Genomic DNA, 15,411 nt, shown 5'->3' on the forward strand with positions numbered 1-15,411 from the left:
CTTTAAAATTACTGCCGTTAATAATTTAATGTATTTGTGTATGTTTAAAAATATTTAATTTTATTCATTTAATAGCCGTTCAAAATATTTATACATAATTTTTAATCGTGGCTGAATGCCGAATAAGTCCGTGCCTTCGATGTTTGATTTGACGAATGTTTGATATGTCACCGTATTTAAGAAAAAATCCGTTTAATATTTAGTTTTTTCTTCACAAGTGTGATGAAAAACATTGTGTGTAACTCCGGGGGTAAGAATATTGCAAACTTGGGTCTTTAATTCCCTCGCTTCCAAAATTTCACTTACACCCCTCGTTGCACAATGTACACATGATATACAAAAAAATTAATATTTTTTTACACAAAAGTAGACTTATATACTTATTTGAAAAGCAAAGTTATGGAAAAATAATACATTAAAATTTACTTTTAAGTCTCAGCAAATTAAGCTTTTGTTTATTAAAGATTTTTGTTAAAATTATAAATAGACTTAAAAATTATAGACTGATATGTCAAATTTCAACTATCGATCGAAAAAGAAAAGCCTCAAAACATTCCTTAAAAAAAGCTACGTGCCGTAATTTTAACACTGTTTCATTTGTTGTATAAATGTAACCTTGTTTTAATTATTATTTACACGTGCACGTTTTTCCAATAGATAAGACCGAAAGCGGATTTTGCGAGTCACGTACATTTCAACGAAACTGAATAGAGTGCCGAGCGAAACATCCCACGCACTGAATTGAAAATGATGCGTCACCGTCCAAATTTTAACAGGAGCTCCATCTGGTGTCGGGGCCCGGCATAATCTGCCTCTTAAGCCTTGGACGCGAGGTGTATCCAATTACGGATGCCATTGACACATCTTTAGCCTAATCCTTTCAGCACGACACCGGTAACAATCGGCAAGTGTCACTATCCGTTTAGGATTAGATTGCTTTTGATAGGTTGTTGTTGTTTTGTAATAGATTTTTGGTTATGGGTAATAAAAATAAAACAATTTTATGACGTAAGTATGAGACATATATTTATTATACAAAATATTGCTATTTTTAATTTCTCATGTTCTGAAAGTGGGTCGTTGTTGTTCTATAAAGTGTGCAGAAACATGATACGTTGTTGGTATAGAGTATTTTACTTTCCGAGTATGTTCTTTTATTTTTTTTACGATAAGTAATTAAAATTAGGTTTTATATGGACTTGTTGTCCAACTTGTTGTATAACTCCTCATTCCATAAATCACGATACTTTTACCTAAATTGTTAATTGAAAGTACCCTCAAGAAATATTATAAAAGTACTTACTTTAAGCCATATTTTTTAAACACATGTATTTTACTTTCCTCGTATTCGAAATGAAAATTAGAGTGTTTAATTCGGAAATAATAACGGCATGAAAAATATTTCTACATATAATAAGCACGACACGCTCTTTGCTTTATTTATTTTAGCATGTGTTATTTATAATAAAATATACTGTACGGATACATTAATTTGTGCTAGATTACCTCATAATATCACCACACCACATAGTACAGGCTCTCTTGATTATTCTAAAACTGACGAGAACGTTGCATTTTATCCACATGTCGGGCAAAGTAATCTGATACGAATTTTAATTTGTTCCCTTATGTTGGTGGGTAGAATTGACATTTAACTGATGATTTTGAATGATAAATATTTAATAACGCCATTTGGATTTGATTTGGTTTGATTTTATTTGATATTTTACGTATACTTAGTATTTTCCTCGCGTTGGTGTGGTGAAATTATTTGTCTCAGTAGCAAAAATTGTTTAACCCTCTTGCCTTCAAACCCTTGAAACGCTCAACATTTCGAATCACTTGCTACGCTCGTGGTTTAATTTTGATATTTGTCGTTTGCTCGGGTATCAATATAAGCATGAGCGGTTGAACAACAACTTTGCCCCCTTGTAAAACAAATAACTATTATTCATTTTCTATGCGAATCATTTGAACTATAGTACTGTAGGGGTATGGTTCAGCACAGATCCACTGCGGTTTATTAGATATGCAGTGCACTATCGCATCGGCCAGTCGGAGCGGCCGACCACTTTCTGCTCGCTCTGATCTGTAATTTAATCATGGTCACTCTACCGCATTAAATGACGTATTACGAACGTTAATTGAACCCAGGAAGTGTTATTGTTAAATTAAAACGTTTAAGTGCAGTCTCTGTTGGATAGCTCAAAATATTATCAACAGACGAAATATATTAATAACACATATTAAAAGATGGATAATTGCAGGTTAATTAGTTAGGTTAAGTAGATGGTGTGGATTTCATGCTAGATTGCTCTAATTTTGGTCAAATACTTCGGAAAAAAAGTTTGAAAATGTTTTTTTTTGCAATAAGAGATCCGAAATAGTTCCTGATAAGTGTTACTTTTTTAAGAGTGGTTGTTATGTGTCTTTTATTCCTGATTTTCATTACGTTACGGTGAGAGTTGAGACGTGAATATTTTATTTACAAAATATGTCGCAGGTACCTATACTTTGATTTAGATTAGTATTAATCGCTGCGAATATATAGAACACTTACCTAGCAAAGGACACGACAATGTCAGCGTCGTCCGAGTTGATTTCCGTGAAGGTGAGTCGTGAGGCCTGCTCCCACACGTCGAGGGCGCGCGCCAGGACGCTGCGCGTGCCATACGCGCTCAGCGCGGCAGGGCGACGTGTCGACGACAGGCTGGAGACAAGAGAAAAACATTTGTTAATTTTAAGTTTACAGCTGATAATCACTGAAAAACTTTAACGGATTCCGTTAGAAAAGTCTGTAGGTACAACTCCTAGAAAAATTATTGACACTAATTTGGATTTTTAAGGCGCCTCGACCTATCGGTAAGCATCATCTCCAGATTGGACTTATGGAAGTCGGTTGCCATGGGTATATTTTTATTTTAGCCGGCAGTTCTTTTCTTTATATGTTATTAAAGTAATTTATTAAAGCGACGACCGTCTGCCGTTATTTTTTAATATCTATTAATTAAATATTTGAGGCTAGGCACGCGAGCCTTAAAATCTGATAAATTCTCTAGAATATCAAAATACAATGTATCTCTCGAGAAATGGGTGCTTCCCCTCGTCATAAAATGCAAATGCCAGTGGAAAAAATATCAGCTTACACAATTATGTTGTGTTATAGCGTCAAATGAAGATTTGTAAAATAGGGTGAGCTTGGAAACTTGTAGTTGCGGGAACCTTTTCAGTTCCAGACGGTGTTTTATATCCTTATAATCCTATTGCAAAAGTAGGCAAGCACTTCCAATTTCATTGGATACTTACTCAAGTCACGTTTTAATTAATGTTTACCGCAATATGAAGTTTTTAGAGAGTTAATGCTTCTCCAATTGTAATTAAACATAGGTATGAATACATACATACATTACATATACGTTGAAAAAGATGTAATTTGTTCAAGAAATTATGAAAAAGTGGCTTAGGGCACTCTAGGTCTTCGTTACTTTTTCTAGCGTAGGTAAATGTCACCTAATTTAGTTCAAAATTAAGGTATTATGTCCTCTATTAACTAATGATGAAAATATTTTTTTTTCTTAAAGTATTTTCATTTGTTCCATGATTCTATGGATACCCATTATTTTGTATTGACAGTATTGTCGTTAGGGCAATTCTCATCATCATATTCCATGGGATCCGCTAGGCAACTTAATCCCAAATCCCAAGAATTGCACAAACATTCGTTTTTACGAAAGCGATTGCCACCTGAGCTGCTAAATTAGAGGGGAACTAGGCTAGATAATTTCAAAAATATCTAATTACTGAACTCTCTCTTTACCAGATTCCCAATATACAGGTAAGTACCCACTAGATTACCATTACATCCAACTAAAAAAGTGAAAGATATCTATACTAAGAATAATACAGAATTATTTCGAAGACTAAATAATACATAAGCTAAGCGCCGTACATTGAATAACAATGTTTACAAAGCTCATCGGTTTACGTGGAGCCAGTCTCACTAATCAGAGGTCATTAGTTGCGCTCTACACGGCGTAGATGTTTGTCAGAGCTTCGGTGAAGCACGGCGCACGTGGCCCGCACTGCGAGCTGCGGTCGCCCGGCTTCGTAGTACGAGTAATGGAATAATCGCATTGTGGACAATTTGAGTGACTCGGCCCTATTTAACGCTGGCTGCGTTTATTACACGGGATTTATGCGTTGTCATGTACACAGAGCGAGCTCATTAGTTCTGCACGCAGTTTTAATTTCTACGAAACTAGTACAGATGAATAGACTATTAAGCCAAGATAACTTGCCATTATTTCTTTTGTCTATGTATTGTATTGTAGTTTATATTTCTCTTTTTTCGATCAATGCAATTAAATTATGATAAACGAAATATTAAATTGAATTTAATAGTTTCTACTTTTGTTACCCGGAACTGTTGTGAAAACATCAAGAGTTATAAATATAGTATTGGTGGATAAAGCCAACTAGCCGCCAACAGATATCGGATTGTCGGCGACGCTGGTATTGCATTTAATCCGTTTCATTGTTTCATGATATAACGCAGAGTAAAAATATCGCACACACATGTGTTTACTGCTATGCACAATTGCACATACCTATTTATGTTTAAAAATCGACAAAAAATGTATCTAGTCTGAGTTCATTAATATTTTATATGGTTGTTTCATTATACCACCATGGGTTTCGCGGCACAATTAACACTTGATAAAACGATAAAGGGAATATACTCGTAATTCAGCGTTTTTAATAGGCTGGGCCCCAGGACATCCCGCTGGCGGATGAAACCGCTCCAAATTTATTATTGCCATATTAACATGGTTCGCCGTCCGCGGCACTATATCAGCGCACTGTTAATTGCAAGCCTTGGATGAAATTTGCAACCGCATTTCAATGTTGTTTTGTCAATGTTAAATAATGACTACCGGGAGTCGATAAACAGGCTTTTTATAGTAAGTATTACAGCGTTGTAGCGAACGTTAATGCTTTTTGTTAAAATGTATTGCAGTGTATGGTGCAGGGTTTAAATATGACAGGAGATGTCCGCACAATAGGGCATTGTCAGTCGACCGCCCACTTGGTCGACAACGTCCTTCAAGCGCAGCCCCGATGTATGCCTACATTACACCCCATTACACTGATTGTCTGATAATCATGTCCACGCATGCTGTCCGCATCGCATGCTTGATAATGATATTCATATCCACCGACGGCCTGTCATATAAATGATAATAAACGTAAGTGCGTTTAACAACGTTATTTAAATATGAACTACCCATTAATTCAAAATAAAGTGCCTTTAGAAGTACTTGCGAAGCCTGAAAAATACTAACTAAATTTTCTAAGGAAACAAGGTTATATAGCAACGTTATAATTTCCCTTTAAGTAACTGTAAGTATTCTCGATTCACGTGCCGGTGGTTTCTACTGAAGTTTATGAAGTTTTTGGTTGGATTTCCAGGCACTTTGTCAAGATGGTTTGAACGAGTTTCTTGGCAAATGAAAGCATATAAAGCGAATTGTGGGTCGAAGTTGGGGGTTGTTGGTCAACGTGAGCGCCGCGCCCTGCGCCCGCCGGCCACGTGAGCACGTGACCCGCTGTAGGCGTATTGTAATGGCGCTGGGTTAAGTCTCCTAGGCGACCACTTGCTATCGATATAACGAGAAAAAATAAACACGCGTACCTTCCTACATAGCTGTGCGTCGTGCATGAATTCGAAATCTGACAATACTTACGCCCCTTTCTCCTAGCTTTGATATAAGTTACACGAGAGCGTACGGCGGCGCGGTGACGCCCGCCCGCATGATATAATGAGTATCTTTATTCCCAATAAATAAGTTTCGTCATAGTCGGCCGTAAACCATCACGATGCGAGTCCGATACATTAAAACGTTTCTGCATAATTTAGCAACGGGCCGGGGCGGATGGGCATTGCGTTTATAGCGCGAAATAATAAAACATGCGATGTCACGACATCACGGGATGTCTTCACAACGAAACGGACATAATCTCGTTACGATGTCGTAACAAAGAGATTTGTAAGCACGAGCTTTATGGTCTGTGTCCAACGAGCTAAAATTTAATTTTCTGAAATAATCTGTCAGCGAACCATTAAAATAACGTCCGTACGCTACATTACATCTTAGATTTTATATGCACCAAGAAAATGCAAGAATCATTGTCGAATTATATCTAGAGAGCTTAGTTAAGTATACTTAGTGTTTACGTTTGGATAGTTTATTTAATTTAGTTATCGGAAAAAACTTAGTCAACAATTTGAGTTTGTCGGTTATAAGGGTATTTCCAGAAAAAAGTATACCTATATGGTTTTAAAAAACCATCAACTTTTGGGTTTACTCACAATTATAAAGACTATCCGTTTTAGACAGGAAAAAGGGTCCGAATATTGTCATTTTTGTGATGCATTTTCACATAAGTAGTATCACTGAGCCGTGACCCTTTTGTCCTCATGCAATGCACACAGTATGTAGGTACATTTATTTTTTATTAATTATTCTATTTTGTATGTGTGCTTATTTCGCTTTATTTCTATTTTGCTGTCTCGATTTGTTTTGTGCCATTTTTATTGTAATTTAATAAAAAAAAAAAATTGTGTTTTTGTTATGATAATTGTCTTTTTGCAGATGTCAAATAAATTATTTTTCTATCCATCTATCTCTAAGTAGGTAAGTACATTTTGTATGAACCGTCACAAAACTGATACCCAAAGTTTGTATGAAAAAATTAAATAGTTACTTCGACTCGTGATTCCGAGTCGAAACTAAACTATTAGTTTTTCGAAAAAATTTAAATGGTACTTTTTTTATGAAAACCACCATAAATGCCTAGTTGAACGTACATATGCCAAAAAAAAGGATATGGCTGTTTTGTCTTAATGTAGTGTTAAGATTGGGTGTGTAATGTTTTTAATAACAACTTTTTGCGAATATTCATTTAGCATAATTTGAATTGCATAATTTTGAATTGCAGAAATGATGATTCGGTATAAAAATAAGTGAAATAAAAACAAATTGCATAATGTCGAAAGTAATAATAATTAACTAGCATAATAATGCATTTTCATAACAGGCAACCAGCATAATGTTTATTTTTTATACAATTTATTATTCAGAAGGGTTTACATGCATCAAAACTAATATCATAATATTGAAGGTTTATAACCTTCAATATAATAACGTAAAGGTAAGGTAAGGTTAAATGTTGTTTTCTTCTATATCTTTCTGATTTATTTTGTTACCTCTTAAAAAGGAAAGCTAATAGGTATTTAAAAAAATTGGTTCTGTCCATATGGTCACAGTTCTACCTAACACTCCTCCTCGCTTCGCTCGTCGTCGTACCTAACCAGCCTTAAAGTTCAATGAGTAGATTTTGTATAATTTAATATGTCATAGAAAATTATGCCACCTGATAATTCATTAAAATTTAGTTCTACATTTTAATCATAATATGAAATGAATGTTATTAGAAGTAAAATTATTCCTGAGGATTGTTATGAAGAATGTTTTTATGGCTATACAGTATTCTGTAATTTAATTAGTATGACAAACAACATTCTGTGGTTTGTTTTTATACATAATGTTTATTATGAGTTTCCATAGTAGTTAAATGAAATTATGCTAAAAGTTTGTATTAAAATTGAACGGCACCCGTTAAGATTACGAATCGTTTGTTCTACTTATCGTAAACACTGTATTGACGATATAATATATTTCAGTGACCCGTATGACAATTCCACTCCAGCTGATTGACCTTTATCACGTCTCCTGCAATAATGCACTGCTTTGAGCCCCCGCGCCCGCATCACGCCTCAGACGCCTTTTACTGCGCCTATCCACGCCTCACAACCCATAAGACGAATGTCTAATACTTTCATCTCATACTTCCGTCGAATGAAATCTACGGGGTCGTAGTTAAACGGGCAATACCCGTTGATGCTCGGTTCGCCCGGCATTTCAACGGCAGTCTGCTTCGGTTCTGTAAAAGGATTTAAAACTTATCGTGAATTTGAGGACGGCAAGTCTATTACGACGCGTCAGTCAAGAAAGTTTTCGTGTGATAGAGGGGTTCAAGAGGTTAAAGTTAGTTTCTGATAGATGTTGTATGCCCAGCTCAAATGATAGTTATTTATTCATCAAGTCACTGTCGAGGTTTTGGTGCGGATATACGAAATTGGTACAACCATTTCATTATTCTAATAGTACCGACTCTATCTTCATTTTTGTACTATATGAGTGAATCACAAAAAAATGTTCATAGGTCAGGTCTCAATTGAGTTTTAGTACACATTTAATTGGTCTACATCTAGACTGAATTGTATTATAGTAATTTCATACACATATTGTAAGTTTACAGTTTAGGTCAACACAGTTACATGCTTGTAACGGAACTTATTTATGAAACGGACTTAATGGAATCAATTAAATTAAGACTTTTATTTACATTTAAGTTAAAATTAATTTAGATATTACTTTCATTTATTATGCGCAAGGCTTGTTTTCGTTTAACTACTATGCAGTTTTTACTATACCTAGTTAATCTAGGTTATAAATTAATAACAAGTCGAAATGATTAACAAACACGAACAGTATAAGACAGTTGACGAGCCGCCATGGTCCGCCAAGACATACCTACGCTGAATCCTAATTGACCTTTATCGCTGCTCCTTCGATAATAGCTCCTTTGAATGTCGGCTGTCGGCCGGCGGATCTCACGTGCTCTATTGTGAGGAAGCATTGATGCTCCTCGGGGATTTGAGAGGATTTCCAGACAACGCTTCTATCGCCTTGTGTACATACATACGGATCAAACGCTGTTCACTTAGGCATGTTTATGGAGTTTGTGATGATTGCACTTGCAGCCCCGGCTGATTAAGAGCACCGAGATAATTAGGAAATTCAGAACCAAATATATAGACTGGTATTAGAGTCGTTTATTCATGCGATGTTTAAATAGGTGTGGATTGTAAGATCGAGTTCTGGCACATATCAAAACTTTTCTCAGAACTTACGTAATATTGTGAAAAAACCTAGACATTAATGAAGTACTAGTCTAACTCGCATCCACCCAACTTAGGCCATTTCTTATAGTTACGAGGATGGTTCCAAAAATATCCGAACTCGCTTATAGATAGTAGTACTGCCTGAAAAAAAAAACAAATTTTCGAATCTTACGGTGTGTTAGTTAAAAAAACCAGACAAGTGCGAGTCGGACTCGCGCACGAAGGGTTCCGTACCATTATTTATAAAAAAAGGCAAAAAAATATGTTCGTTGTATGGGAGCCCCCTTAAATATTTATTTTATTCTGATTTTAGTATTTGTTGTTATAGCGGCAACAGAAATACATCATCTATGAAAATTTCAACTGTCTAGCTGTCACGGTTCTTTAGATACAGCCTGGTGACAGGCGGACGGACGGACAGCGAAGTCTCAGTAATAGGGTCCCGTTTGACTCTTTGGGAACGGAACCCTAAAAAAGAAGATGCTTTTTGTTTCACAACCATTAATAGATATTGCTCTGACTGATTTTGCAAACATGGACAAAATTGGTTTTCGATATGTGATACAATACATTCATTTGAAAGGTGTAAGTCCAATTGATATTAAAGTCGAGCTAGATTCCACTCTGGGAGAGTCTGCTCCTTCATTTAGGTACAACTGTAAAATATTGGGTTACTGAGTTAAAAAGTGGTCACACGAGCTGTAAAGATGAATATCGCAGCATTCGCAGCGGTCGATCAAATGAAGAGACTACGCCAGAAATGGTGAAAAAAATGCACAAATTAGTACTGGAACACCGTAGACGAAAAGTGCGCAAGTTAGTAGACGTGGTACGCATTTCTAAAAATATTATATATATATCGCATATTGACTGAAAAGGAAATGAGAAAGTTTAGTGCAAGTGGGGGCCACGATTGCTGATTGAACATAATCAGCGTCGTGAGGAAGTTCCAATCCAGTGTTTGGAGAAATTTCAATGCAATAAAGCAGAGTTTTTACGACGATTCATCACGATGGACGAAACATGGGTTCACCACTTTACCCCTGAGACGAAAGAACAGTCAAAACAATAGCTTAAAAAAGGAGAACCGGTTCTTAAGAAGGCGAAGTTAGTTCCATCTGGTAGCATGGTTATGTCGTCAGTATTTTAGGATGCGCATGGGATAATTTTTATTGCTTGTCTTGAAAAAGGCAAAACCATCAACGGCGAGTAGGTAGTACCATAGAGAAATAAGTAAACATAGAGTGCTCACTCCATACATCAGTTTTCTTACCAATACGCTTCTTATTTTTGTAAATTTCGTAGTCGACATCTAGCGTCAAGTAGCGGATTTAATACTGCTAGTTGATAATAGATGTCGTGACGAACGAAAAGTCTAATGCTTAACATTTTTTAGCAAATATCATAACAGGATTAACCGGAACTCTATTTTTAACTCCTTCTGTTTATAATATTATGTAGTTATAAATTATTGAGCAATAGGGAGCGTGCGCGTTGGAGGGTCTGCCATCTTGTGGTCTGAATCAGAACCATAAACATGCACGTTTACACGTCAAGTGTTTTCTTGTGCATAGTAGGTTCTGCCATCTTCTGGGCTACATCGGAACAATAAACATCACATTTACGCTTCGCGCCAAAAATCTGACAGCTCCTGTGCTGCCTCCTACAGTTCATGCACGCTCCCTATACGCTTTCCGTCAGTCGCGGCACTCGTGACATCTAAGTGTCAAGTAACGGTACTGATTAATCCGTTACTTGACGCTAGATGGCGACTACGAAAAAATAAGCGTTTTGGGGAGAAAACTGATGTATGGAGTGAGCACTCTATGCTTAACAGTTTTTAATGATTCACGATTAGTTTCACTAGACTTAAATCGACCGGGATATAAACCGTGATTACCTTTTATATTGTTTTTATTGACCTCCCGATATCTATATGGGTAACTGGAAATAGCGGGTGGGTGTCAAACTCTATGCTTATTTATTTTTCTATAGTAGGTACTACGCAAAACAGTACACAGCGTACAGCGTTTGAGTGATGAAATTAAGAAAAGCGGCTGTATTTAGCGAAAAAGAAAGTGTTGTTTCATCAGGACGATGCACTAGTTCACACGTCTATTATTGCAAGGGTTATAATTAATGAGTTGAAGTCCGAATTGCTTCCACTAGCACCTTATTCGCCAGATCTAGCTCCCTCGTATTATTTTCTGTTTACTTACTTGAAAAAGTGGCTCGGCGGTAAAAGATTTGCCAATAATTAAGAGGGAGAGTCTGCCGTTGATGGTCAGGTTGAGTGTCAAGCTCCTCAATATAGAGGAGCTTGACACTGATCACTATAAACAGGGTATCGAAGCTACTGAACATCGCTGGGAAAAGTGTACTGCGTTAAAAGGAGACTATATTGAGATATAAATGAGTTTCTTTTCCAATTACTTTGTGTTATCTTTGTAAGGCCGGCTACTTCTGGGACCACCCTCGTAGTCCATCCAGAAGTGAGACGTGATAGGTTGAAAATTGGAAACAAAAGTTTCTTATGATCGATTAAATCTTTGATCGAGGCAGTATTCGCATAATCGCATTGAGCAGAGGAATGAGCAAATCTAGCCGGTAGCCGCCGCAGCGGCGTTCGAGCACTGGAGGCGGAATTAAGTCGAGAGTAACGTTGTTATGACGATAAAGGCATTCTCGATACGTGCGGGCATTTTCCGCACGAGCTCAGCTACCAAATTGAAACGATTTTTCAGTGGCATGATTGCATCGGCGATCAGCGTTAGCACTAGGCTATTCATACCTGTGTTGTATGGGAAACGGGTTGGCCGGATATCGAGATTTTTACCCTGATAACTCGATATGGCTGAAAAATCCGCCCCGAAAATGTTGTTGTCGTTTATTAAATGCTCCGCACCCGGGTGACACGAGGCTCGGGTAGCAACGCGCTGTCACATGGCGGGAATATAAAACAAAACTATCCATAAGGAGTATTCAATCAAGTTAACACACTTTAACAAACGAACTAGACGCCTAAGTAATCTGATTTTAACAGAAACGATTGTGTTATATGGCTTTAACGCATATAAACTAAACGTGACTAAGGATAAGGCTATAGGTTAATACAAATATACCTAATCTTATATTATTAAGGACATTTCAGACATCCAAGATTTTGTCCTACCTAACTTAAAAAAAATGGTACTACATTCACGTCTAGTTATGGCAAGCACTTGTCCCTGTTCCAATTCTCTAATCAATCTAATTGTTCAAATCTATTAGTTACAATTTAACTTAAAAGCTATGTTAGTTACAATAAGTATCTATTAAGTTGTTTATTATATTAGGTCGGATTAAATGTATACACGGTGTTTAATTTGAATTCACTTTACTTTGGGTTATGGCTAAGTATATTTCAGGAAACTGAATGGCATAGTTTTTTTTTTTGTAAAAAGTAATTATCGCGTTGTTGTATAACGGACATTATATTTAAATCCGCCAAACAATTGAAATTATGATATATCAATGACATTTCGAATACCGATCGTCCGAGATAGTACTTGCGTTTAGTAGCAAGTGTATAAATTCATACTAAACACTGATCAATATGTAAACAGGCCATAAGGCAAGTGTACACGCTAGTAGGGGTTTTTATAGAAAAAAAAAATTATCTCGACGACCGGTCTGGCCTAGTGGGCAGTGACTCTGACTATGAAGCCGATGGTCCTGGGTTCGAATTTCGAATCCCGGTAAGGGCATTTATTTGTGTGATGAGCACAGATATTTGTTCCTGAGTCATGGATGATTTTTTATGTATATACTTAAATAAGTATTTGTATATTATATTATATTGTTGTCTAATTACCCACAACACAAGCCTTCTTGGCTTACCGTGTGCTTAGACAATTTATGAAAGAATGTCTCTATTATATTTATTTATTTATATCTCCAAAAAGGAGTTAATTAGAATACCGGTTTCTTTGAGAAAGTTACTTAATTTAAGCTCAGAAATACACCGTTGAAATTAACGGACTTAAAAAAAAACGGTGTATGTTCGATAAACTTACACAAATTATACCTATACTTACGCATTATATATCTATATAATATAATATTTAGACGTAGATTAGGTTAAATTCACTTACAAAAATATTAAACGTTCTAGGTATGAAGTCTTTATAGCCATGAAAGTTTCAAATTACAAGAGCCCTGCAGGGTGCATTGAAGAAGTACTTAGATACACGCGGGGAACTTTTATATTAGTTGGCTAAACTGAAAGACATGTAATTGGAAACTAGAAACTGCTGCTGCCGCGGCTGCATACATACAGTTACATGGCTACTTTCATTAGAGTATTTAAGATTTTTAATCAAAAGCATTTAATAGATACCGGTACGTCAAGAAATAAATCAAAATAATTAACAATCTAACGTATTCATGACTAGCTTAATGACAACAGCAATGCAAAAATAATTTAGAGCATTTAAAATTAGCCTCACCTTCTTTTATATAAGTGATAGTGCAACCATAAAATAAGCTTCTTAACACAAGTTGGAGCATTTCCAACTAATTTCTTTCCTTCTATCGCGCCCTCCATTCCATAAACGATTGCATCATAAAATATCGACCACATTTGGTCCAATGACTTGCAGCTGCCAAACCGTTGTTTAAATTCGTTTTTATTCATATTTATCACCCCACTTTGTCGATATATTCAGCGAGCTAGTTGTGGTTGGGAAAGAAATGTCAATAGGTATTCCTATATTAACAGATTAGAGTGTGGTCAATTTGTCATTTGCTGTACATAAAAAAATACTTTTTCTTTAGGTACCTATAGGGTACGATCGAATAGAATGAGTAACGAAATTAATCGAAGCAAGCGGAGTTTACGAAGTATTTTTAACTCTCAAAAATTTTCTAATAAATTAAAAAAATAAAAATAAAAACAAATATAAATCACAAGAACTTAAATAAGGTTCACCATCATGTATATGTACCTAATTATATGTATTAGTCTATCTTTTATACATTATATAAGTAGTAGTATTTAACTATTTATATATTTTTTATATTATTTGACTTCACGTTTAATTTGTTCCTTATTATTTTTTCCTGCACCAACATACACAAATGTCTCTGTTTGACCCAATGGTTGACTGGTAGAGAATGCCTTTTGGCATTAAGTTCGCCATTTGTACATTTTTTTATGTGTGCAATAAAGTTTAAATAAAATAATAATAAATAAATAAATAAAAATAGTAAATTAATTAAAGTAAATTTCCTAAAATAAACTTGAAAATGCGCAATCGATACTCGATTGAAAATCGTTGTAGGAAAAGAAGGTACCAGACAGTATTTTGAAAGCGCCGCAATATGTTTTGTTGAAACTCCTTTAAAAATGTTGGAAGGCTTGCGATTTTATTTATCCTTTAGATATCAAGGCGGCGTTTGGGACGAGACGAGGTCTGTTATGACTTATAACCATATCATAAGAGTGTATAGTGAGCAGGCAAACCAGAATTAGTGTTATCTCCGGTTGCGCTAGTTTTATAAGGAAGTCGAGGTCACACTTATACTGGTTTATCTGGCACGGCCTGTTTAATACGCAATGGGAACGACAGTGACGCGTTCGTTGCGCGCGATAACTGCCGGAAGCGATGTTAGGCTTTATGAATATTCGCGCAGGTTTTCCGTTTCACGTCGATTAGGGGGCGCTCCGATGCCCGAATTTTTCAACTTATAAAATACTATAAAAGGTTTTTAAATATGGAACATTATGCCTGAATTATTTAAGTAGTACGAATATCTCAAGACTTGGATATTTATGTTTCCTTAATAAAAACATACATAAATTATAGCTCCTTCCCCTTGTATTTACCTGTGCTTATCTTAGGGTTAAAGAATATGTTAAAGCACTTAAGGACTATCCCAAATCATCTTGTTGAATGAGAGGCTTGGGACTTGTGTAGACTGATAATGATTTCAATTATTAAATCGTTTTTGCAATCGAATTGATATATAACTTAGCGATAGTCGGCCCGATTCGAAGAATGATTAAGACACGTTTAAGATTTTGGAAAGATCTTTAAAATATCATTAACTAAACGACACGTCAAAATTGAAGTTTATTTTGATTCCTCTGTGATCCCAGTAAGATCTAGGTATCTACGATATTTCTAACGTCAAAGTGACATTGGTTGCCCGAATCGAGCTGCTTCTGTCAATTATACGACATATAAACGATATCTAAATGAGAACTTATCTAAACCAGAACTTATCGTTATCGTATCTCATTTTTCGAATCGGGCAGAGTGTTAAATAGCGTTCGTACTGGCAGCTAAGTAAATTCTTTCAGTTTATCCATCCAATAACCCTTACGCTGTGACAGCGGGTCT

The 15,411-nt window shown here is 35.9% G+C and overlaps 1 protein-coding gene across 2 annotated transcripts in view; it reads right to left on the reverse strand.

Annotated features, from left to right (window-relative positions):
- The window catches only part of LOC133524362 (matrix metalloproteinase-2), a 239,586-nt gene that overhangs the window by 22,985 nt on the left and 201,190 nt on the right, over positions 1–15,411 (reverse strand). For both annotated transcript variants that reach the window (XM_061860339.1, XM_061860340.1), the window contains exon 5: positions 2,561–2,710. In XM_061860339.1, the coding sequence (XP_061716323.1) occupies positions 2,561–2,710 (150 nt within the window). The remainder of the gene's footprint in view (positions 1–2,560; positions 2,711–15,411) is intronic.

Source organism: Cydia pomonella, chromosome 13 (genome assembly GCF_033807575.1).
Source record: "Cydia pomonella isolate Wapato2018A chromosome 13, ilCydPomo1, whole genome shotgun sequence".
Classification (NCBI taxonomy): Eukaryota; Metazoa; Arthropoda; class Insecta; order Lepidoptera; family Tortricidae; genus Cydia; species Cydia pomonella.